The 25,868-nt window shown below is 36.5% G+C and overlaps 1 protein-coding gene across 1 annotated transcript in view; it reads left to right on the forward strand.

Moving 5' to 3' along the window:
* Positions 1-23,604, forward strand: part of LOC125156931 (uncharacterized) — a gene marked incomplete at its 5' end in the record, with an annotated part of 109,561 nt that extends 85,957 nt beyond the window's left edge. The window contains 3 exon segments of the mRNA XM_047843239.1: positions 20,386-20,615; positions 20,833-21,114; positions 23,469-23,604. Of these exon segments, the coding sequence (XP_047699195.1) occupies positions 20,386-20,615; positions 20,833-21,114; positions 23,469-23,604 (648 nt within the window).
* Positions 23,605-25,868: the final 2,264 nt, after the last annotated feature.

Genomic DNA, 25,868 nt, shown 5'->3' on the forward strand with positions numbered 1-25,868 from the left:
ATCACATAATTCCTTACCAAGGAACTTAGATGGCTTTTCAGTGATCTCTTAAAGTATAACTAGTAAGTTCTTTTTAATTGAAACATACCTGACATATAACATTGTGTAAATTTAAGGTGTATAACATGTTAATTTGATACATTTATATGTTGTAATATGACTGCCATTGTAGTGATAATTATTACCTCTATCATGTCACATAATTATTTCTTTTAAAAATATAACCCATCATTCAGAATTTAGGTAGTAGGACTGCTTCCAAAAAAGCATTGTACTGTTACCTATTAAGTTTTTTTCCCCTTCTTTGAATATAGTCCTATCTTTTATGTCTAAAACTTTTCTTGTTGATTTTAGATTAGTATCAGGATCTGTAACTGATTTTCTTTTCTTACAGATCTTGAAAGTGGCTTCTTAGCAGTCACTGAGTAATGACCAGGATTTGACGTGTGGGAAATAGAGCTGGCCTTGTTCCCATAACCACATATCCCAAACTAGGTAACTACCATCCATGTATCAGTTTGAGTTTTGGGAAAAAGCAAAATTGGGGAATTATAAGGAAAATAAGAAAGAAAATTGAAAGAAATACATCAGAATGCATTATTGCATCTGTTTTAAACACAAGGTTATATAATAAAAATACTAAGAAAATAAATCCTATTTATAACAGAGTGATAAAAATGGTCTTCAGATTTCTGAGACCCAAAGCTGACAGTAATGGAGGGTAAGAGCTCAAACATTCTAAAAGGATACCCTAGACACGTCAAGGCCTAAGGGACAAAGCAGTAACCAAACTGGTTTCATGACCATCATCCATGTCTCCGACATATAAGAAAAAGCTGAAACTTCCTTAATATTTTTTTGCAAGAAGAATTTCACAGGAGAATGCTATGACATTTCTCTCCATTCCTCAGTTCAAATCTTAGGGTCCCCATGAGACCCACTCTGAGCTCTTACTGAATTGCAGAATTTGATAGGGTCCCCGTATAACACTGCTGGAGCAGAGCACTAACAAGATCTTGGACAAACCCAGCATATCCTCGAGTATCTGGGAGAATACATGAAGACGTGTGAAAAAGTGGGAAGGTAAGAAGCAGAGTAATGCTATATGTGATGGGAACTACCATTAGGTAAACTGATCCCCATGCTTTGGTGAAGACCAAAGGAGTTCTCCTGATGGTCAGGGGGACGCCTTTATTGTTGAGGTTAATGCTAAGGTTTACTGTGGCTTAACAGAATGACGGCTTAGTTCTCATTTCTGCATAGTCTTGTACAGATCAGGTAGTCAGGTAGCTCGTCACCATCTTGAAGCTGGGCCACCTGAACACATGTTTTTCTAGATTGCTGTGTAGGGTAACAATGAGATGATGCACAACACCATTCCCTAACCTGCATAATACGGTCTTCTTTGATTTTTTTTGGTGAAGCATTATTCATTTATGCATATAAACAAACAAAACAAAAATGAGGTGACTTTTTTTTTAAGTTTATTTATTTTGAGAGAGAGAGAGCCTGAGCAGGAATAGAGGCAGAGAGAGAGAGGGAGACAGAATCCCAAGCAGGGTCCACGCTGTCAACACACAGCCTGACACGGGGTTCCGTCTCACAACTGTAAGTAAGATCATGACCTTAGCCAAAATCAAGAGCTGGACGCTCAATCGACTGAGCCACCCAGGCGCCCTGAGGTGACTACTTCTGAGTGAAATAAAAAGGGTGGTACTTGTCTAGAAGCAATTCTAACAACTACATATCGAATGCTAGGTTACAATTTAAGAGACAATAAATTGAAGACACATTTAAGTTTCTTGGTAAGAAATTTCATCTTTTTTGCTGCTAGATCCTTTATCCAGCAGACAGGGTCTTTTCAAGATGACTCGAGTGGACCAATTTATCAAGTAGTGCACGGAGAGTCAATTAGTATTTAATACACATTTCTTGAGTTTCCTAAGTTTTCCTAATTTCCCTTAAAGTTAGTTTGGAGCCTTATGGCTTGTTTTGACAAACAAATGGTAACTAGATATGATGTTACCACTTCTGGAATGAGGTGAGGGATCTCCAGTGTGAGTGTGTGTGTGTGTGTGTGTGTGTGTGTGTGTGAGAGAGAGAGAGAGAGAGAGAGAGAGAGAGTGTGTGTGTAATAAAATGCAATTTTCAAATATAGTAAAATATAGTACAAATATACTTTTACTCCCTTTGAATATGTAATATAGAAAAAATGTGAATTCCAGATATGACTAGTTGTGATTTTAAGCAAGATATTTAAACTTTCAAATTGTCAGTTTCATCATCTATATAATTAGAGATTATACATATTGGCCTCTAGTTCATAATGGTAAACTGAGAACATTTATGAGCTTGTCTTCTTCTTAGAGTACCAATGAAATGAGAGAAAATATATGAAATTTATATTGTAGGTCAGGAAAAAAAATGTCACTAGGAACTTTTTTTTTTTTTTTTTTTTTAGGAATTTCTGGAAAATTGAGAGAATTGAGACTTAGAGTATTATGGAAAGGATACTGGATTCTCAGGTGATGATTCAAGGTTTTCCCAAGAAAATTTAGGATATTCTTAATATATTCCTACGTAAAAATATAAATACACTTCAAAAATTTAGTAATTTAAATAAACAACTGTTTTGTTGTTGCCATTGTCATCATTACCGGATTTTTATTTTGTTGTTGTTTTTTTTTTTTTTTTTCATGATGCTCTGAGCTGACTGGCTCATTTGGGCAGTTTGCTCCATGTGATTCCAGCTTGGGTTGCAAACATCTAGAAGGTCAACTGGACTGAAATACCCAAGATGCTTCATTTATGTCTGACACATAGTTGGGGACAGCTGAAGAGTTGAGCTCAGGTCATTAGGATGACTGTGTCTCTCACTATTTCTATATAGTCTCAGGGCCTCTCCTCCTTGTGGCTTTTCCATATGGTCTCTAAACAACACCGCTCTGTTAGGACAGTCAGGCTCCTGACATAATAGCTCAGCACTCCCAAGAGCATGAAAGCATAAAGTTGTCAGGCCTTCTTAAAGCTGAGGCCTGGAACTAGCACAACATCCTTTCATTACATGCCATTGAATTAAGTGAGTCACAGAGCCAGCCCAGTTTCATCATGGAAGGGGAATATACAAGGTTGTGAATATTCAGGGAAACTGGAGGCCGTCTTTGAGAATACTTACCACGGTTACTCACTGGAGTAATTTATTAAGAATTAGCACTCTGAAGAGCAATTAGACTATCAGCTCCTCCTGTTCTAAGCAGGTAACTAAGGGAAATGTGTTCTTCACCCAAGATCTTAGTATTTGAAAAATGGGTTCAATCATCAAAAGAAGAGATACTACTCATGATATTTGGGTCTGATAGAGAAGCAAAGAAGAATTTAATTTATGTCCAGTATTTTCACAAGAGAAGGTATTATGGTGGGAAAATGTAAGGGTGTGGAATCAAGGAAAACTCCTTTGAGCTAGTAGTAAAATATTCTAATGTGTTCCACTCATAGAATAAAGTGTCCTCCAGACACTGATGTCAGCAGTTCAAATCAAGAAAAAAAAATATTGAAGAAACAATTCTCCCTAACTGTAGAGAAATCTACTATTAGGTGCCTTAATTAACTTATTCCATCATCCATGTATACGGACCAGAAAAACAGCTTACTATAAAATAATAGCAAACCAATGCCATGGAAAAAACAAATGAAAACCTGAACTACACACATGCATGTGTGCGCATACACACATATATACATATTAAGACCAAAATTAACTGAACAAAATTTAGACAAGATAATAAAATTTTATGATGTCCAATAATTTGAATTAATATATATAATTACAAACAAAATTAAATAAGTATAAAAAAAACTAAGAGAAAGAAAAGAAGTCCAGGAAATATAGAAGTTATGTGATTAAAAATAATTCAATGCATAGAGTAAATACTAGCTAGGAAGCAATAAAGACCAAACTGGTATTCTAGAGGATAAAACTGGGGAAATTATGCAGGTTGTAAAGCTAAACGAATACACGTTTGAGGTATATTAGAGGTTAACAGAAATGATTAATCTTTCCAGAAGGTATATATAACACGAGTTCTAAGAGCCAAGAGCACAGGTAATGGAAGGTAGGGAATAATTAATTAAGAAAACAAATACATAAATCACGTTTTTAAAGATTTAAAACCATGCTTACAGAGATAAGAAAAGAGTCCAAGATATTTTCAACAAGTGGACATAGGATTCCGGCACTTGAGCATACTAATTGAACTATTAGAAATTTAGTGATGTAGCAATGAACTTCAGTCAGTAGAAGTCTAATCATTTCATGTCCTTCTTGCTTTGGGAGAACAATGGTATTTTCCTAGAGTAAGGCTTCAGACCCCTGACACTGCCATTCAAAATTAATTCCTTTTCACAAAATTATATAATTAACCAATACTTAATCACTGTTCAGTAACCTATTTATAATAATGGCTAACAGTTTCTACCTGCATGCCAGGCATTGTTCTAAGTACCTAAAACATAATAGCGCCTCTAATCCTCACAAAAATCCTAGGTGGTAGGCAGGGGGTGTCCAGATTTTGTGGTACCTGAGGCTAATGCAAGGCACTCTTTATAAAAAATTAATACGAGATTATGAACAGAGGAACTGGAATGGAAATGAATATTTACACGAGTGTGAAAAGATACTGTAAGGAATTACTGGGGTTTTGGAGCTGATCCTTCTCTTATGAGAAACTTCAATTACACTTTTAGAAATGACTTTTATAAAATGCTTCCAGTTAGCCCTGATTTTCTTCCTCATTTGTAAAAGAACTTATATATGTGATGAGTCCCAAAGTTTAAGTTCCATTAGCCTCATAGTGAATCAATCTTGGGAGATGGGTATTATTATATTCATAAGGAAATGGAGGCACAGAACATAATTGCTATAAGGAGCAGAGGCAGGATTCAAACTAGGATGCCTGGCTCAAGAGTCTGCACTCTTGATCCCCATGGTATACTCTCAATTGCTGATCATCATGAAGAAATGTTTTGAGAGAAAACAAGTTTGCATACCACCTGATTAAGATCATGTCTTTTTTGATTAATAATCTTATTTTTGTGTTATTGATATATTCACCTCCACTGATGTGATCTGGAATAACTTGTCCTTTATAGTCCCAAATATGACAAATGGGAAATATGTTTGCATTTCTCCATAGACCCACAAAATCTGCCCATGATAGCCTTCATGTCTGGAACTGCTCTCAGTGTATTCCCTACAGGGGCCTTAGGTCTAGATTGTTCAAGATATCAGGCTCCAAATCACCAAGTTAAAATATTAATGCTGGCGATCGTGAACATTATGATCATTGGAGATTCATATCCTCAGAGCACTTGAATGAGGGGGGATGAAACGTGGAATCTGGCCTCTTACTCAATTTGGAATACTGCATAGGTGAGGTTCATTGATGATAATCTTTGTGTGCTGAAAACTTCCACCTCACTGTGATCACAAGAATATGTGTGGCAAATAAGGGGAGGTGTGGCAGACCTAAAATAACTGTTCAATGAATACCATTTATATAACCGTAGTACTTTTGTTTTCTATTGGGTTTAATGCTTTTGATTCAACTTAAAGCAAAACACAACATATTTATTCTAATTTCACTTAATGTGAAGTGTTGAGGTCAGAGAGAGAGCAGGAAGTCAGAGTACACAGGCCATTTCAATTATTTTGGCTTTTATACTAAGAATGATGCAGAGCTATTGCCATGTTGTGAACAGAAGCATGACATCTTGGGGTGCCTGGCTGGTTCAGTCAGAAGAGCATGTGACTCTTGATCTCAGAGTTGTGAGTTTGAGCCCCACATTGGGTGTAGAGTCTACTAGATAAACAAATAAAGAAACAAACTTTAAAAAAATAAAATACATAACATTTAAGAAAAAGAAGTTTGACATCTTCAAGCAAGTAACAAACAAACTACCTAGGCTATTGTGCTGAGAATAAACATTAGAGGTCGAAGGACTAAACAAATGAGGCTGAATAAGAAAACATTACAATAATTTTAACCAAAGATTGTGGTAACTTGGACCAGAGATGAAGGTAATGTGGTATCTCTACAGGTGGTTAGGATTGGTTGGATTTGGCAAACACTTGGAAAGCAGAGAAAATACAATGTGTTGGGATACAATATGGGGGGAGGTGAGAGCAAAGGTACAGGAATGACTCCCTGTTTTTAACCGGTGGCATTGAAAGGACAGAGTTGTTACTTCCTGTGAGGGAGCAGACTGCAGCAGCTTGGATGGGGGAATCAGGAAAATCTTATTGAGATGGTGAGCTTGTGGTTGTTGGGGCACAGGAAGGAGGGATAAGGCTCTCACAGAGATGACTGGTCTCCAGGGCCAGTCTTCCTACTTGTCATCATGTTGTGAAGGTGGACGAGAGGTAGTGTTTCCAAGAGACCACTGAACACTGGGTGACCGAGGCCTGGTGTTTATCTTGTTGAAGCACTAGATATTTGGAAAGGGGGACCATGATATAGTGACCATTAGGAGTTCTGGACTCTCCTCTTCCTTCAAGCATATGAGTAATTTCAGATTACTCTTTTCTTTATTGAATTAAGAAAACAAACAGTAAGTATGCCCTTCATTTTGTAGATTCAGCATCCAATTACTTACACAACAGGTTTCATTTCTGAATAATCACTGCATTTAAAACAGCCACATTTTTTATTTTTTTGATGTATATAATTTGGATGCAAAGTGACTTAGGTATCTGGAATTTAAATAAAAACTTAAAACAGAAAAAAACTGACTTAGATAAAAAAATGCATTATTAAAGGCATGTATATCATTAAAGTGGATCAAGGTTAGAACACAGTGAAGAAGAAATAAGAGGTTAAAATTTTTTATAAGCTTATTTTGACTATTTCTTTTTGGAACACAGATCAGAATACTTTAGGAAAACATGTTCAATAAATGATTAAGTGTTATCACAGTAATATAATTGTGTTAAATGAATTCAGGCTCTTTTAAATATACTATTCAATGAATACTCCAAATGGAAACCAAAAAAACAAATTAAAATAATTCAAGAGGGGCACCTGACTGGCTCAGTTGATAGAGCATGTGACTCTTGATCTCAGGGTTGTAAGTTCGAGCCCCATGTTGGGTGTAGAGATTCCTTAAAAATAAAATCTTAAAAAGAAAAGAAAGTGAATAAAATAATTCAAGATACATAAATCTTGATCTGAGAAAAGAGATACTTTGGAAAGACTGATTTTATATGACATACCACTAGAATGCAGCAAATGAATCGTGGCCATTATATAAAAGGTCACACTTAAGAGAGTTTTACTTTGAATTTCACTGCTTTAAAGAAAACAACTCATGATTTAATCATTTTATGTTTGACAGAGTCAAACAATAATTCACAAACCATAATGAACATAGCTGCACTTAATCAACTCTTTTTGTCATGCTGTATCTAAAAGAAACTAAAATATCTCACAGGTTCAGCTAATCTTCAAGATTTTTATCTACATATGGACAGCCATTCAGATTTGGAGTAATTAGTACACTGATATTGAATTTCGATTACTTTCTGCTTAAAAATCCCTCTCAGTGAATGAAATTGATTGTGATGCCCCTATTTGTGTTCCCAATTCACCTGGTGTATAACTCAGTGATGGTCATGCTCCATGATATGAGTCTGCAAAATTTATATGTAAAGTGCCATATGTAAAGCTTTGTGGGCCATATGGTCTCTGTTTCTACTATCCAAGTCTATCTTTGTAGTGTGATAGCAGTCACAGAAAAATACATAACAAATGGGTGTAGGTGTGTTCCAATAAAACTTTATTTATAAAAACAGGTAGCAATCCAAATAGGGCCCATGGACTACAGTTTGCCACCCAATGCTCTATGTTAATCCTTGGCACATCTGTCTATTTCCTCCATTAAATTTACTTGACAGTAAATTTCATTTCATTTTTTTATTTTTTTCAGAACAAAATGTAGTACCTAGAACATAGTAGGTATGCAGTAAGTATTGAACTGAACATTAATTTCTTAGGAGAATTAATTATTCTAACTGTTCTTTATGACTACTATGACTCATTATACTAAAATAGTAAAATTAAAAATATTAAAATATATTAAATATTAAAAATAAATTATATAATATTAAAATTGAGAATGGTTCTGAAGTTCTCTGGACAAATTCTATAGCCAAATGAATAAATACAATAATGCTGACTTACTTTTAATAAATACTTTTTCATTGGTATAGTCTTTCCTTTAAAGTAGTATTTTTTCCATCTTTAAAAGCAATACATCGCAAAACCAAATAATCCAGTTAATAAATGGGCAGAAGACATGAATATACATTTTTTCAAAGAAGACATAAAGATGGCTAACAGACACATGAAAAAATGTTCAACATCACTCATCATCAGGGAAATAAAAATCAAAACCATGATGAGATATCCCCTCACTCCCGTAAGAATGGCTAACATTAACAATACAAGAAACAACAGGTGTTGACAAGGACGCAAAGAAAGGGGAACCCTGTTGCACTATTGGTGGGAATGAAAACTGGTGCAGCTACTCTGGAAAACAGTATGGAGGTTCCTCAAAAAGTTAAAAACAGAACTATCCTAAGACCCAGCAATTGCACAACTAGGTATTTACCCAAAGGATACAAAAATACAGATTCAAAGGGGTAGACTCACCCTGATGTGTATAGTAGCATTACCAACAATAGTCAAACTATGGAAAGAGAACGCCCATTGACTGATGACACACATACACATATAATGGAATATTACACAGCCATCAAAAAGAATGAAATCTTGCCATTTGCAATGAAGTGGATGGAGCTAGAATGTATTATGCTAAGTGAAATAAGACAGAGAAAGACAAATAACATACGATTTCACTCATATGTGGTAAGAAACAAAAGAGATGAACATATGGGAGGGTGAGGGAAAAAGAAAACCAGAGAAACAAACCATAAGAGACTCTTTTTATTAGTTTTTTTTAATGTTTATTTATTTTTGAGAGAGAGATACAGAGTGCGAGCAGGGGAGGGGCAGAGAGAGAGGGAGACACAGAATCCAAAACAGGCTCTAGGCTCTGAGCTGTCAGCACAGAGCCCGACACGGGGCTCGAACTCACGAACCATGAGATCATGACCTGAGCTGAAGTCGAACACTCAACCGACTGAGCTACCCAGGCGCCCCAAGAGACTCTTAAATTTAGAGAACAAACAGGGTTGATGGAGGGAGGTGGGTGGGGGGATGGGCTAGATGGGTGATGGGTATTAAGGAGGGCACTTGTTTTGAGGAGCACTGGATGTTGTATGTAAGTGGTGAATCATTGAATTCTACACCTGAAACTGATATTGCATTGCATATTAACTAACTGGGATTTAAATAAAAATTTGAAAAGAAAAAAAATAAAAGCAATACAGATTTATTGTAGAAAATTTAGAAACTCAGGATTTCAATGTGTGGTTATCAGTAAGAAGAGCAATCCCATGTATTAATCCAATGGTTGTTTCAAGAAGGGACATGTGTCCACTGTTGTGCTGGAAATGGCTCACAAGAGATGACTGTGCACCTCGCTTCGCTATTCTGGCTTCAATAGTGTAACATTGGTAGCTTGAAATAGCCATCATGGGAGCATTTATATGACAGAACTTAGAGAAAGTGGCTTTCTTTAGGTCAATTTACCACCACAGTCCTGCACTGCACACGTTCCCAATACTGATCAGGGGGATGCAAAGAAAGGTTTGCTAAGAACTCTGGGAAAGTGCTTTCCTACTCAAAAGAAAGGTCTGGAAGTAACACATTGTCTTTCAGCTGGATATGAACACATAAACCCTTTCCACAGTTACTAACAGAAATCCTATGCTTTGAAAAAAAATTATGAAGGCAAAGTTAGCACATAGAGACTCAGAGCAATGAAGCTGGAGATCTTTTTGAGTTCAGTCTGAAACTCCTTCCAGCTCAGAATGTCCAGGTATATGAATTCTTTGATGCTGAATCAATCTGAGCCAGGTTTTAATTACTTGTTAACTGATATATATCCAAATATTTGAATTTATAGTCCTCTCTTCCTGCCTTCACGTTTTCTTCTGTAACATATATGCCCTCAGTTCCTTCACTCTTTTCTTATTGGCATAATATTAAGTTTCCCCATGATTTTGATTGTTGGTTTTATCTCTCATATAATGATTGCTAGAAATGATTACAATTACAATATTTTGGTCTAGCATTTCCGGCACATAGTAAACTATTCACATTTATGTTTGGATTATATTCTTCTACCAGTTAAAACAAAAGGTGCATGGATCAGTTATTTCAACAAGGATGCTGTTTAATGCTACCCCAAGCAGACGGTGGTTTATGACACATATAATTTATTCTCGTCCACATGTCTGCTTGTCAGCTGGGTGTTAGTCTGTCTAGGTTGAGCTCAACTGGGTTTGGCTTCAAGTTGCACTGAGGTTTAGATTTGCTCCATGTCGGTTTCATTTTCCATTAACCAGAGAACTACTTTGAGAGATGGAAGAGGCTGAAGGGGAGTGATGCAAGACCTCTTATGCTCTAGGCTCAGAACTGGCACACAGTACTGCTTAGGGCCAGTCATATGGTCCAGCCTAATCTCAATGAGTGGGAATTGTATTCTGCCTGTAGGACAAGGGGATGCAAAGTCACATGGCAAAGCAGGTAAATACAGGGAGGAATGAACAGCAGGGATAGATTACTTCTTGGCTTTTCTTTACAATCTAAGCCGTTAAAGTTGATGATATATGCCAGTTATATGAGCCCCAGTTATATCATTTTGATGATTACAGTGTCTCTTCAATAAAACAAGGCGACTCAGCAAGGCAAGTAAGCAATACTAAACATGTTTACATAACCCAATGCTTACAATGTTGCTTTTAAATATGACATCCCTGCGCTAAAAATATTCAATGACTTTCTATTACATACAATTGCAATATCTTAGCTTTAAAAACATGCACAATTTAGCCCCAAACTATATTTTCATCTCTGTTTCCATAAGCTCTTTCGTCTAAGCAAATTCCTATCATCATTCTGCACTTAAACATTTTCTTATCTTTCACTCATTAGTTTCTCCACCTGGAAAGCCTTCTCTTTTTCTTTCTACTTTCTGATTTATAGGCAGATCAAGATCCCTGATAACCTGGTCCAGAGTAATCTCTCACTTATTTAAATTCCTGTCGAGTTAAAAGCTGCAGTACAGACTTGGCACTCACAGTCATAAAAGGATTAGCATAGACTCGTGTGCACTGCTAGCCATATGGCGGGCTGAGCGGAAGGGGAGGCCCAGCTAGGAAGGGGAGGCGAGTGGGAAGGAAGCCAACTACAATGACAGAAGTTAGAAATAACCCCGGGTGATGGAATAGGCAGAAAATGAGATCGACTAGAGAGAAAGGTAAAGAGCCTGCAGCATCAGAAAAATCACTTCCAAATCCCCATGGTGCCGATGTAAAGGGAAGCTGTGCTATGTGACAAAGCAGGGGTCCTGCTGGCTCTGGGGGCAGCAAAGCATGAGGGACCACTGTAGACAAGCGTGATGGGGATGAGGCCACACTGACTCTGACAACGATCATAACCTACTGTGGCCGTTAGTTCTTTTATATTTGCATTTATAGCTAAAGCTCCATACATCTTTCTCCACAAAATGACGTCAAGTTCCTAGAAGGCAAGCTTTAGATTTTATAATTTATACCCATGAAACCAACAGGATTTTGAGTATGGCTGACTCTAAGTGAGAATGATTTATTAATACATTTGAATCTGTGCTTTTTAAATAGCAGAAGTTATCTTCTTTCAAAGTACCTTCTTGGCTCAATCTGGCTCGAATGAAGAAAAAATAATGTATTTAATTTATTTACTTAATTTTTTGTATGCCAAAAGAAAATGACTGGACCAAAATGTAATTTGTAATATGTATGCATAACAATCCAAAAGGTGAGAGAGCATGAACATTCTATCATTGAGCTCCTTCCCACAAAGACCCCGTTAGTTTCCCAAAATGTTCCCGTACATCTGTTGCTTTTGGTGTCATTTGGGACTGTTGACATCAGTGTCCAGTATTTTTCAGTTTAAATTAAATATTCCCTCCATGCAGGCAGTATGAAAGACCAGTGTAGTCATTAAAACTGTTGGAGTAAATCAAGAACCATCAACAAAAGTAGAGGAGATAGTGAACATCAGGACTACTTTGCGAGAAAATAAGGGGCAGGGGTATAAAACCCAGAGCATACTCCGATTACATTTGTACATTCTGGAACCTGCATTATAAAAGATTGGTTTTAGATTGGAAGTGGGCAGGAGTAAACCATATCCTGAGAAAATAATAGCTAGATTAGCTGGTATGTATGCTACAGAACAGAATCCTGTAGAAACCACACACACACACACACACAAATACCCACCATAATTTGAGGGGCTCGACACCCAGTTCTGACTGGCATTACACCCATGTAGTGTAGTATGAAAATCAGCAAAAACAAAATGTTGCAAAAATGCAAACATCACAGTTGTGGTTCCCAAGAGAGATGCAAATACAAAAATGAAATAGTTCTCTTTCTCTTTTTTTCTTGAACAAAATTGTCATGGAATTTGGGAAATCTTGGCAGCTCTTGGGCAGGCAAGTGATAATAGCAGCAATAACTACCAGAAATGATCAGGTATAATTGTTTTCTAGCAGCTAAAGCCAAGCAAGTAGAACCATGCCAACAGACCACAATTATACCTGAATAATGAAGCAGGTCAGATCAGGAACATGTTCACTGGAATAAGATGAAAACAGACTTAAAATTGTGACAAGGAGGAGGAAATTACTGGAGTAGCCAGGTAATGGATCTATATTTATTATTTTTTTCTTTAAAAAGAACCTGCTACATTATCAATATCAGCCATATTAATACCTAGAGGCTTTCCTAAATTTGTTTTGTGGCATGAAGTGCATGGTGTAGTGTTATTCATTGTATTTCATTTACAACATATGCACTTTGAAAAAAAAATCATAAACTGTGAATAGACAGAAAACAGAAGATTGACATCTCCAAAGCAGGAATAAATTCGTACTATAATACAATTGACTTAATCCTGCAATTATACCCCTCAACTAGTTAAACAAATAAAGTGCTTGCTCATCAATTTGCAAAGGAATTCCTGCAGAAATTACTAGGCTTCATATCATTAGGTGATTCTTCTCTAGTAGAATTTGATTTTATGTAAAATTAATACCCTTTTCAAAATATAAGACTGCATTCCTCCCCCTCATTATGGCCTAACTTTATTTTATAAAAATAATAACAAATAAAATAATTACTCATATATTTTATTAATTACTCATAAAGTGCCAAGTGTATTTCTTTGGTAGGCTCAGGAAATACCTACTTGTCTACTTGCCAAATCTGGTTCCCATGTTGCCACTAGCCTAGTTTGCCACTCCCATGTAAATGTTCCAAGTTCTTTAGCACGTGTTATCTTTTGGCTTGTTTGCTTTTAAATATTTTAGGTATAGGTTTACCTATAAAGCTGCCAAAAATAATGACTGACATTGATTTCTACTTAAAAAGCTCAAGGTCATGATACAATTTTTTTTTTATGCCAACACTTTGAGATGGGTGAGATGCCAAGTGTTACATGAGTCTACTTAATTAAAACTAAGAAAGTGAGCTATGTTATCACAGTCAACCCTAAGTGAAAACTTCAAAGGAACAAGGCCATTGAAAATGTAAAATATTTCCTATTATAAATATCTATGGACAATTTTATAATCAATGTGATTTCTGACCTAAAATAGATGCACACACAGATAATTTATATAAGTAAAAATAGAGGGAACTCTTTTTAGTCATCTATAGAAATAAGAGATAGGAAAATTATAGAGATGTCAAATACATCATTGATCCAAATATCTCTTATTAACCATTATTTTAAGCTTCCACCTACAAAATTTAATAAATAGGAACACTGCAAGTTTCTCCTTTCTTTTCTTTCTTTTCTTTTTTCTTTTTTTCTTTTTCTTTTTTTCATCCTCAAAGGTGAATGGAAGAAAGAAAAAGAGAAGGGTGATGATTAATGGACAGATGAGATTAGCATCTTTGAAATAATTAAGAGTTGCCTGTCATGGCCACTTATTTGATTAATAGTTTAATGGCATTCACTGATCCAGGGCCCCTGATACATGGAGGAAGCATGTAGCCGCATTTGCCCACTCCTCAGCTGTAGGCAAGTGTGAAATTATTTCTATTTCTCTTCTCTAGTGAAAGGCAGATTTTGCCTCACCAAGATAGTTATACCTTGAACACAAGATGGAGATTTAGTTACTGGGTAGACAAAAAGAAAGACAAACGTCCACTACAATAACCACATCTTAAACAGTTTAATAACATAACTACACACTGAAGAAGAAAAATACCTACTTCAAATATGATGCTTTAATTTTCAAAAGACATACCCCAAAATAATATAATAATAAAACAAATTCCAAAACATTCAGTAGACACCTAACCATTCATATCTGATTTATGTTCTTCATGGGATTTGATGTTTTTAATCCCACTTTATTGAAAATATTCTGCTTTGGTTTCTAAGGCTCTACTCTCCCCTGATTTGCCTAATGATCAGTGCAATAACATTCTTCTTTCTTTTAAACTTGGTGATTACTATGTACCTCATACTGTTAGGCATTAGGAATAAAGTGTCAGGAACTGACACAGAAAGATGTACCATTTAATGGAAGTGACAGAGGAGTAAATTGATGGTTACACTGATATTGTGTGTCATAAATACAGGAAATTATGGATATTTTGCAATTGGACATTTAAATCAGCCAGGGGGAGGGGGCGTGTTTTTCAGTGAAATCTTCTCAGAGTAACTGATGTCTGATAAACTCTACACATTGCTCCTATATTTACTTTAAATATTGGCTTTCCTCCTATATTTAAATATTGGTTTTACTAGGATTCTAACTTTTAACCTACTTCTTCATCATTCCCCACACTTTATTTGGCTAGTACACCTACAATTACAGTTTTATTTTCCAACTTGAAAATGGATGATCTCTAAATTTATAGTATCTGCTGTAATCTCTCTCTCTCTTAGCATGAGGTTGGGTTTTTTAATACCTGTTGGACCATATCTGAAAATGCCATAGAACTCTCAAAATCAACTTGCTGAAAGCTTAAGTCATCCTCTTCTTGCACCAAAATTCTTCTTGTATTAAATATTTCACCTGACAACACCAAATAATTCTGAACTTCCTCCTTAAGGACCATATCTAATTAATCGACAACTGTAGTCATTTCTTTTTTGAAATGATCTTAAAAATGCATATGCATGCATATCTATCTACATATATGTATCTTCCTATATTGAGTTTATCTTCCTGTATTTAAACTCTTATAATTTCTTACCTGTGATATGATGTAAGAATTGAACTCTTTGCCTAAAACCTTGTCTCTTGCATTCATCTACCACACATCTGTCAGATTGATCATGGTAGAATACAACTATGAATAAGCCCCTTGTTGACTATTATGCATGACTCCCTATTGCCTACAGGGCAAACTATTTATTAGTTACCAGGTCATAAAAATTCATGATTTTTCCTCTGATTATTTCTGAGAGCATTTGTTGTCATACCTCACTTGTGCAGTCCCTAGGATAAGAAATATCCTCTTCAACCTATCTGTCTGCTCAAATTGTCCTCCTTTTCTGTGATTCCTTAACCTCACTTATGTGTTTGGTGAGTTCTTTCTCACCTTTCAAGGTTTAGCTTCCATATCACCACCTCCATGGGCCATTCAAAAGACATTTCCTATCCCACCTCCATCTGGCATATACTACCTTACTTTGTTTAATGTTTTGCCTCACTCACCCAAATGTAAGCTTTTAGAACCCAGGAATGTTGTCTTTTTTTTTTTTCAAGTCCACTAGGTGCCCAGCACTAGTATGGTCAATACAGATAAATGGAATAAATGATCATTATTCATCTCTTAGACGTCAATAACAGGAAATTTAAAATCTGTGGTCATAAGTGGAGAATAATCTATGTGAAGCGTATCTTTACAGAAATTACTGCCTAATGGCAAACTTGGTAGATCATAGTAAGTTTGTAATTTTATATTATCATATCAGAAATTCATATTCTAAGACTTATTTCAATGTCCTCTTTCAAAGTTCAGATTTTCTAAAAAGTAAAATGCTATTATCAGTTTTGTTTTCCTTAAATATCTTGTACCAGTTTACTTTACCTAGATGGAAGTTTATACTATTCTATAGGTAGACAGATGATAGATAGAAAGACAGATAGACACATGTACATACACACACACACACACATACACACACACGTGTATATATATATAAAACAAGTGAATGATGGGCACAGTGGAGGAAAGGCATCGTATTTATGCATAAAGTTTTCCCACTTAAATATTACATTATAATAGATGGCCTAAGATGATGTGATATGTTTTACACACTGCTTGGCACACACCAAATCAGACATAATTTAGCCTGAGAGACTTTCCTGGATCAACATTTCATTATTCTAAACTATTTTTTCTTGGCACAGAGAATAATGTGTTTAAAATCTATAAATAGCAACTTCCTCTAGTAATAAGAATAAGAGTACTATACCTTTCTCATTTAACTTTTACCATAATCTGCTAAGGTATTCATATAAGAGACATCTTATTTTCTCTATCCATTTATTTCTTCTTCTTTATTAATAACATCCCAGCAATGTGCTCACCTCTTTTTCATCCTTTTGAAGACAGAAGTGGTTAATAAAACGAAGCAGAAGTTTGTGGGGCATCCAGGAAAGTACTCTATAATTCTCTGAACATTCTCCTTCCTATTGTTGACTAGAAACAACTCTGGAAGCTGTGTGAGAATTATGAGACAAAGACCAAGACCATATCACAGACTTGGCCCTTTGTCCTTGAAGCAGCTGGACCCACACTATCGGTCTCCAACTTCCATACTTAGTATTGCTTGAGACTATCACACCTTATGTATTTAAGCCTATCTAGTCAGGTGTCTTTTATGAGAGCCAACCATAATTAGTAGCCACTGTAGCAAATTTATCCTTAGAGAGGTTATAGAAATGATCCAAGGACACATGGATAACAAGTGTCAAGGTAGGACCAAGAGCTCCAGTCTGGCTTGTTACCATACTCTCACTTTGTTACACTATATGACATTACATGTGTCCTAGGAATTGTGTTTTCTCTCAGTGCTCTGCCACAGCTTGTTTAAGGCCCGTGACATATCACACATAGTAAGTTGAGAGTGAATTAAACAAGGGGGCAAGAGTATGTACTCGTTAAAAGTTTTCTCCTTTTTTACCCCATTTCCAACCTCTACATTTGTCTTAAACAAAGGATATTTTCAAACAACAGATCAAGATGTTACCACTTATATTAAAAGGCTGACATTTGCCTTTGTTAGGACAGCTTTACTGATGTTATAGTTGATGCTGAAATATCCCAAATTGGAGTAGTTTTAGTGAAAAAAACAAGAGGGAGGGAAGAAAGAAGGGACAGAGAGAAAGAAAGAAAAGAAAAAACGAAAATGAGTTCACTCTGCTTTATGTGTGATGTCTCCTTTTTTAAAATACTGATTCTTGAAGCATGGAATTGCTTCTATTGAAAATATGAAAATTCTCTATTTATCTCCATTTTGAATATGTAGAGGGTAATTTCAATATGAAAGTGTACCAAGAAAGTTTTGGTTTTTTCTTACTTTTCTCACTTTGTTTCATGAGTCATTCAGACTCATGGTCTGAGGGCCACACGCTTTTACACATGGTGTGCTAATCAAATGCTAAGTATTAGAGCAGAAATTATCAGAGAGAACCAGTCAATTATTCTTTTTTTCCCTCTGATATTTCTCTAACCAGAGAATCCTCTTCGTTTCAAATGGAAGATCTTTCTTTTAGTATAAGTGCTCTGACTTGTGTAAACTGCCTAGCATAGGAGCCATATTTTTTCTCTTTTAAATACAACAGAAGTTAACCTCCACACCAGAAGGGTTTTTGTGCTCAAAAATAATTAACAATGCTATCTGTTTTGCTTTCTGAACTCTTCTCAAATACAAAGTAACTATTTGGCTAGATAAGTGACCTTAAAAATGGAAGCTCCACTCCTGTGCTTTCTCTTTCACAATATCATCAACATTTGATTCATGTTTATGTTTCATAATGCTGTTGAAATATAAACTATTTTAAAACTAACTCCTCATATTACTATCTATCATGCACTATTCCAAAATTTTTCTTTACCTGGTTATTATTGTTTCTCTATTACTTTTTTAAAAAATATTTTTTATTTATTTTTTATTTTTGATAGAGAGAAACCAAGCAGCGGAGGGGCAAAGAGAGAGGGAGAGATGGAGAATCCTAAGCTGTCTCTGCACGGTCAGCACAGAGCCTCATGTGGGGCTCAAACTCACAAACCGTGAGATCAAGACCTGAGCCGAAATCGTCAGATGCTTAACCGACTGAGCCACCTGGTGCTCCCAGTTTCTCTATTTCTTTTTAATGTAGCATCATTAGATATGCCAATGAGACAAGTTCCATATTATACATTGTGCACATGACATTGAACCTGGGTACACAATAGTTTTCTCCATAGGTCATTTACTTCTGGAATCTCTCTCTCCTTCACTTCATCCTGTACATCAAAAGAAATTCAATGTTTGCAACATGCAACTTCAGTACCTAAAGATACTCAGTATCCTCTCATTGCCTAAAAGATCATGGGTAAAATTCTTAGCCTAAAAATATTCAAGGTTCATCACCATTTACCTTTTGAAAGGTAAAAAATAGTATATATACACATTATCACCATCCACATTAGAGCCCTAATCAGTCACTCTAATTTGCTCAAAATCTTCTGCACTTGAACTTAGCCAAAAGGCTGAGAAGTGCTGGTCAAAGTCTTCTGAATAGATTTTGATATATTCTCTCCTTCCAGATTGAATAAGGTATAAGTAGAATGTATAACTAGTATAAGCAATGTAAATAGGGTATAAATAGTATAATTTGAGTATAAATAGAATGTATTATTTACATAAAGTTGTTAATGCCTAAGACATTTCAGTATGTGTGAAGTGTTTTTGAGTCTGTGTAGCCAACTCATGATGGATAAACTCATTATATTAAGTTTATTTCTCCCCCTGCTTGGTACAGATAGAAACCCTTAGTAGGTATTCATAATGCGTCTCAAGCAGGAAAGATGCGAAGGAATAAAGGAAGGAAGAGAGGGAGGGATGCAAGAAGTCAAAGAAGAATTATGAGTAGATTATTATTAGAGAAATTCAACTTCTCTACACACGTCAGTCTTTAATAATGTCAAAAACAACCTCAGTATTTAATTCAGTATGTTATGCATAGACAAAATGTGACATGGTCAATAATTATTTATCATAAGGATTGAGGAAAATAAATGACTATGGAAAGTTACCCTTTCAAAGCCAGGAAGCAGAATTAAAATCAGCAATAATTATTGATTCTTCATATTAACTGAGAAAGAAAGCAAATCAAGGTGGATAATTCTACTTTAGATCAAAAATGAAGGATGACAATATAGACGGTTGACTGATTATCTTGTGCAGCTTGTCAAATGTCCTCAGGCACAGTTCCAAAAAATAATCCAAAACTGTGTTGAAAATATCAGCACCATAACAAAACTACGTGTCATTTCACTAATTCCAGTCACATTCTCCAAAATTAGCCTAAATTTCTGACAGTATACTACACCTATACACATGCCATATTTGAATTAATTCACAAATATTCTCCTCCAGGCAATCCTTGGTAATTAATACCCTATTTGAAAACAAATATAATAAGAATGATATACTTCTAAAGTGAAATGCAAATCACTTGGGGAATAAAAATTTGCATACAAAATTGTTTAGTTTGAAATCCAAACCTGAACATCATCCACTATATTAAATAAACTTTTCTTATGAAATAAAATCCGTGTTCCCCAAGGATGATTGGATAGTGACTCTCCTTCTATCAAGGATGATTGGATAGATGCCAGCACTGTGCCTTGGAAATAACTGACCCTCATGGCTCAGGGTGGCCAAGGATCACTTTTCAAAAAAGTGTTAAGGGTGATAAGAGAATATCTGCTTAGCTTGTCTTTCTCTGACACAATTGCTGTTGTTATGCACAGGTTGCATTCCTTGGACAAGGGAATCACAATTTCACCTGTTTTTCTTTCATGGCCTTCACTGGATACCACGATGGACATAAAGATGCACAGTCCAGATCTTTCAGTGAAAGATGCTACCCCAGCTGCTTGGATACTAACGTCAGGCACCCTTTCTTTGTGAGCTCTTTCAGGGACTGCCTCAGCTGCCGAGCACTCCCACGCCCAAGGTCATGTCCTCCAAGGGAGACTGTCATGCCATGACTGATCAATCAAGTTGGGGTTCAACACGTCTAATGCACAATTTTGACAGGCCATTTAGCCACAGAGTTCTCTGCGGGAGTCAGCTGAAACCTCTGTTTGGGCCTGCCATGCAGTTTCTCCATCTACTTCGTCCTGCGTCTTTCCTCTTTCTTCCACAGCTGTACCCAAGGGCACATAGGCTGAGGTCTAAATTCAGACTCTGAGACTGCTTCTCAAAGAACCCAGCCAGTAGATACCATGTGAACTACTGATGAATTTATTTCTAGTATATCTGACAGGACAATATTGACAATCTGTAACCATGTTGATTTGGCTTTCCCTGTCATATCTTTTTAATGCTCGAATCTTGCTCCAGTGAGTGCTTTTTTTTTTCCCAGAGCTAAACAGGGGTGGGGAAGGACACAAAAGTTGGAGAAGCTGAAGCGGGAGACCAGGGAGGAGGTGGAAGAGCTACGGGCGCAGCTGCTGCCCCACGCGAACAAGGTGAGTCGGCAGATCAGTGACCACCTGCGTGAGCGGCAGGGACTGGGGCCCAGTGCTGTGCTTCCGAGGGCAAAAAATGTATTCCTCGCTTTCACCTTCCAATCCCCATACAAAAGGTCTCTACTAAGAAAAGGGAATTCTGAGAAACACAGTTCCAGGTCAGCTAAGGTGACACGGTACACACTCATGACACGTATAGAACATATTCAAGCCTCATACTAAACCTATTATTATCTGTAGCTCATCTGCCTGCATCTTACAGATGAAGAAAACGAGGCACAGGGAGGACAAATCATTTGCCTGAATACGTGCAGCTAGGACCCGAACTGGCCTAACTTCCCACAGATAGCAATTACAAAATCTGGACAAAATATAAAATAATGAGAATTTCAAGGTATAGAAAAAAGAACAAAAGAAGCAGAAACTGGAAGGAAATCTATCCTTGAAAGAATATATCTGTACTTGGTGAAATGTGTGAGTTCACATTTTCTAGTATGCCTAGATCTCTCTATATTGGGAGACAACAAAAAGCTGTGGCCCAACCAGGGATTGAGTTGGGAGAGCAGAACAGGCAAGAAATGATTGATCCTGGAAGGGAGAGAGCTGCAAATGGGGCAAGCCCCAATATCTGTGTATACAGTCTACCCAGACCCTTCGCTGATCTGTAAATCATGGTAAAGACAGACGAGGCCCCCAAAATCTCACCAGCTGGAAACCCAAAGAACTGAGTGGTGATTTCATCTTTTGCAACCCACAGGGGAGAGAGAATTTGGAACTTGAGTCCTCCCAAGTTATCTAGCCCCTAGAATGAAAATCGCTATTCAGAAGAACAGAATCTAGAGTCTCTACCGCATATCACTTATATCCAGTATTCATACAGAAATGACTAGACATGGAAAGTAACAGAAAAACTGGATTCCTACTCAAGAAAAAAAAAAGTCAATAAACCAACCCCAAGATGGCCCAGATGTTGCAATTGTCAGACAAGGACGCTAAAGCAGCTATGAAATACTTTCAGGAACCTAAAGGAAAATATATACATATAAATAAACAGATGATGGATTTCAGCAGAGAAACAGAAGCTACATACAAAATTCTAAGGCCCATAGCTAGAAGGCTACAGGAATGGGAAGGATATGATTGTTGATAACATTGAGTGGACAAGAAAAAGGATAGGAAGAGATGAGGCGAGAGGTATTTTAGGGAACCAGATCATGTAGAACCTTGTAGGCAACTGCAAGGACTCGGGCCTTTGGTCAACTGAAACAAGAAATCAGAGGAATTTGAGCCAAAGAGTGACACAACTTGACCTCTCTTTTAGAAAGTTCACCTCAGCTGCTCTACTGAGAAAAGGCCTGGGGCAGTCAGCCAAGAAAGGAGAAGAGACTGATTAGGAGGCTGTGGATGGATGCTGGGGGCTTGAATTTGTGTGGTAGTAGTTAAATGATGAGGAGTAAATATAATCTGAATGCAGAGAAAATAGTAAGTATTGAGAGCTGGGATATGGGGTATGGCTAAGATTTTTCGATTAAGTGGTTGTCACATGGAGTCAGTCAACTGGCTACCTAACTGGTGGAGCCCAGGGCATAATGAAAATGCAGGGCATTTTGGTAAAAAATTATTGAAAATGTTAAGATTATCACAGTGGGGCTTCTACAAACTGCACAGACCGCATGCCCAGGAAGACCTGGATGCAGTTGCTATTTGCAGATTTTGTGGATAAGAGAAGGGGGTTTAGACATTTTAGGGTTGAGGCGATATATTTAACAGAGCTTAGGAAACAACAAAATTGACTTAAAATATAAAACATTTTACACTTCCAAAAAAATCTATCTGGTTCCTGAGAATTTCTGTTCACAGAATGTTAAACTTCTGAATATAGAGAAATACCTGAACATTAGCAAGTCGATAGATTTTACATTAATCCCTACTGAATTTCATTTTTTGTTTGTTTGTTCATCAACATATCACCATCTACAGGTTACAGGAGATAACTTATAATCTTTTTTAGATTCAAAAGATTATTAAACGTATGATTTTCATTTCCATTGTGCTTTAACCCTCTTATGTGTTTTCTGCAATTAAGCCAATGTTCAGTAATTTTTTTTTTACTTCTGATCCTAGTCCTTTACTTTTGTGGACTACTAATGATCTTGGCTATATAAGCCAACATACAAATGACAATACTGATTACTAGTCACACCAACCTAGAGGAAAAGGAGTATTATATCTGCATTGTCTGTTTATCTTACATTCTCTATAGTTTTGCAGCTAAAGCACAAAATCTAAATGCAAAATGATGAACCTTAATTGTCTCACAATTAGTATTCTACAAAGAACACAACTACTTGAATTTAATGAGCATAGTCCCATATAATATTACTGTTATCCTACAGTAATTTCTAAACTATTCCAGGAAAACAAACAAACAACGAGCTAGGGAGAAAGGTTGTCATCAACAAGTCTCTAATTGGGAACTACAGAAAGTGAATTCACTTCACGTGTTTTTTGTTCCCCCTTTCACTTCTAGCCACAATCACAATGCCTTTCTAAGAGAAGGAAGCACCATAAAACTTTGTACTACAGAGCATTTTTATGAAGACAGGATAAGTGACAGTTTTCTTCATCGTAAAGAAAAAGAAATTCAGGAGTGTAATTCTGTATGAAAGAAAATTATTTTTGTAAATATTGATAGTAACCCATGAAATATTGAAATGAAATTTCTATGCCAAAAATAGTTAATTTGTATAATCTTTAAGACTTTACTTTGCTACTGTATATATACTTTGTCTTTAAGTTTTAAGTCTAAAATTTTAAAAAATAAACCCACTTATGGGGCACCTGGATGCCTCAGTCAGTCAAGTGACCAACTCTTGATTTCAGATTAGGACATCATCCCAGGGTGGTGGGATCAAGCCGTACATCGGGCTCTGTGCTGACAGCACGGAACCTGCTTGGAATTCTCTCTCTCCCTTTCTCTCTGCCCCTCCCTAGCTCAAGCTTAGTCTCTCTCTCAAAAATAAGTAAACTTAAGAAAATTATAAAAAATAAACCCACTTAAAATTGAGCCAGTTTAAATGAACAACATACTCAGAATAAGAAACTGTAAATGCTTCATGAAATCTAACCATGAGAGACAGACTTTTAAAAATATATATATATATATACATATATATATATTTATTTATTTTGAGAGACACAGAAAAAGAGAGAGAGAGCATGAGCAGGGGAGGAGCAGAGAGAGAGACAGAGAGACACACACACACACACACACAGAGAGAGAGAGAGAGAGAGAGAGAGAGAGAATCCCAAGCAGGCTCCTTGCAGTTGGTGTAGAGCCCAACTTGGGGCTCAATCCCACAAACCGTGAGATCATGACCTGAACCAAAATCAAGAGTTAGACACTTAACTGATTGAGCCACTCACTCTGAGAGAGAGAGGCTCTAAAAATCACCACATACTTGGAATTTAAGAAACAAAACAGATGATACATAGGAAGGGGTGGGGGAAATAAGAGAAGAGAGGGAAACGAACCCCAAGAGGCTCTTAACAAGAGAGAACAAACTGAGGATTGATGGAGGGAGGTGGGTGGGAGATGGGCTAGATGGGTGATGGGAGGGCACTTGTGATGAGCACTAGGTGTTGTATGTAAGTGATGAATCACGAATTCTACTTCTGAAACCAATATTGTACATCAACTAAAATTTAAATTAAAACAAAAGCACCACATACTAGAAAATTAAGCCCGTCTGTAAAAAAGAAAGCTGTTTACCTTTGCAAAAGAGCTTAATTTCAGTGTTACATGGGAAAGTAGATTTTGTTTATATTGTTTTTTAACTTTTTTTTTTAAATTTATTTTACTGTTTATTTTTGAGACAGAGAGAGACAGAGCTTGAGCAGGGGAGAGGAAGAGATAGAAGGAGACACAGATTCTGAAGCAAGCTCCAGGCTCTGAGCTGTCTGAGCTGTCAGCACAGAGCCCGGTGTGGAACTCAAACCCACGAACCATGAGATCATGACCTGAGCTGAAGTCAGATGCTTAACCGACTGAGCTATCTAGGTGCCCCCTTTTTAACTATTAACCAAGCCATTCAGAGCTACAATTTATTTTGTTAAATAAGATAATTAATAATCATAATACCATACAATATTATTAAGTTATACAATAAATATTACTTAATATATTTTCTTGTGTAGAAATGGCTTTTCCTTAGACTAAATAATATCCAGTGTCCTAGTTCCCCATTTTGCAAGCTTGATTCATCTTTCACTAGGCTTTTTGTCAGCAAGTCCTTCTACTATTTGTAGCTGTAAGGAACCTTAATAAATCTTTTCAGAAATACAAAATAAATCTCATTTTCTTTTTCTTCTTTTGAGGTAATGTTGAGCCTTGTCACGACAGTAATTGTGACAGATTTTGAAGTGGCTCTACTTTGTCTATATTCATGTAAAATTATGGTGTTAAGATCTGTACCCAATGCAAGCAGATAAGGCAAAACAAAATTCTCCTCTTTGGGATTCTAGACACTGTGTTTATGAGGAGTTGGGATTTATATATTAACTGTTTTTGCCTACATCTTACCATTAATAGGTTGAGTTTAATAAGTAAAATTATATCCCACTCCAAATGTACAGTCCCTAGTCCAGAAGTTCCTCCAAACTTGTATGTGTTACAGAGTAGTTCACTGTACCAACTCTGGCCTGCTCAACATAAATGGACCTCTCCACAATTCTACTATTGCATAATTAAAGAAAATATACCCATCCTAACAGTATGGTTATAAAGACAAAATTAGAGGGGTGCCTGGGTGGCTCAGTCGGATAAGGGTCTGACTCTTGGTTTCGGCTCCAGTCATGATCTCATATTCGTGGGTTTGAGCTCCACCTCAGGTTCTGTGCTGACAGTGAGGAGCCTGCTTGGGATTCTCTC

The sequence above is a fragment of the Prionailurus viverrinus genome, chromosome X (genome assembly GCF_022837055.1).
Source record: "Prionailurus viverrinus isolate Anna chromosome X, UM_Priviv_1.0, whole genome shotgun sequence".
In the NCBI taxonomy this organism is placed as follows: Eukaryota; Metazoa; Chordata; class Mammalia; order Carnivora; family Felidae; genus Prionailurus; species Prionailurus viverrinus.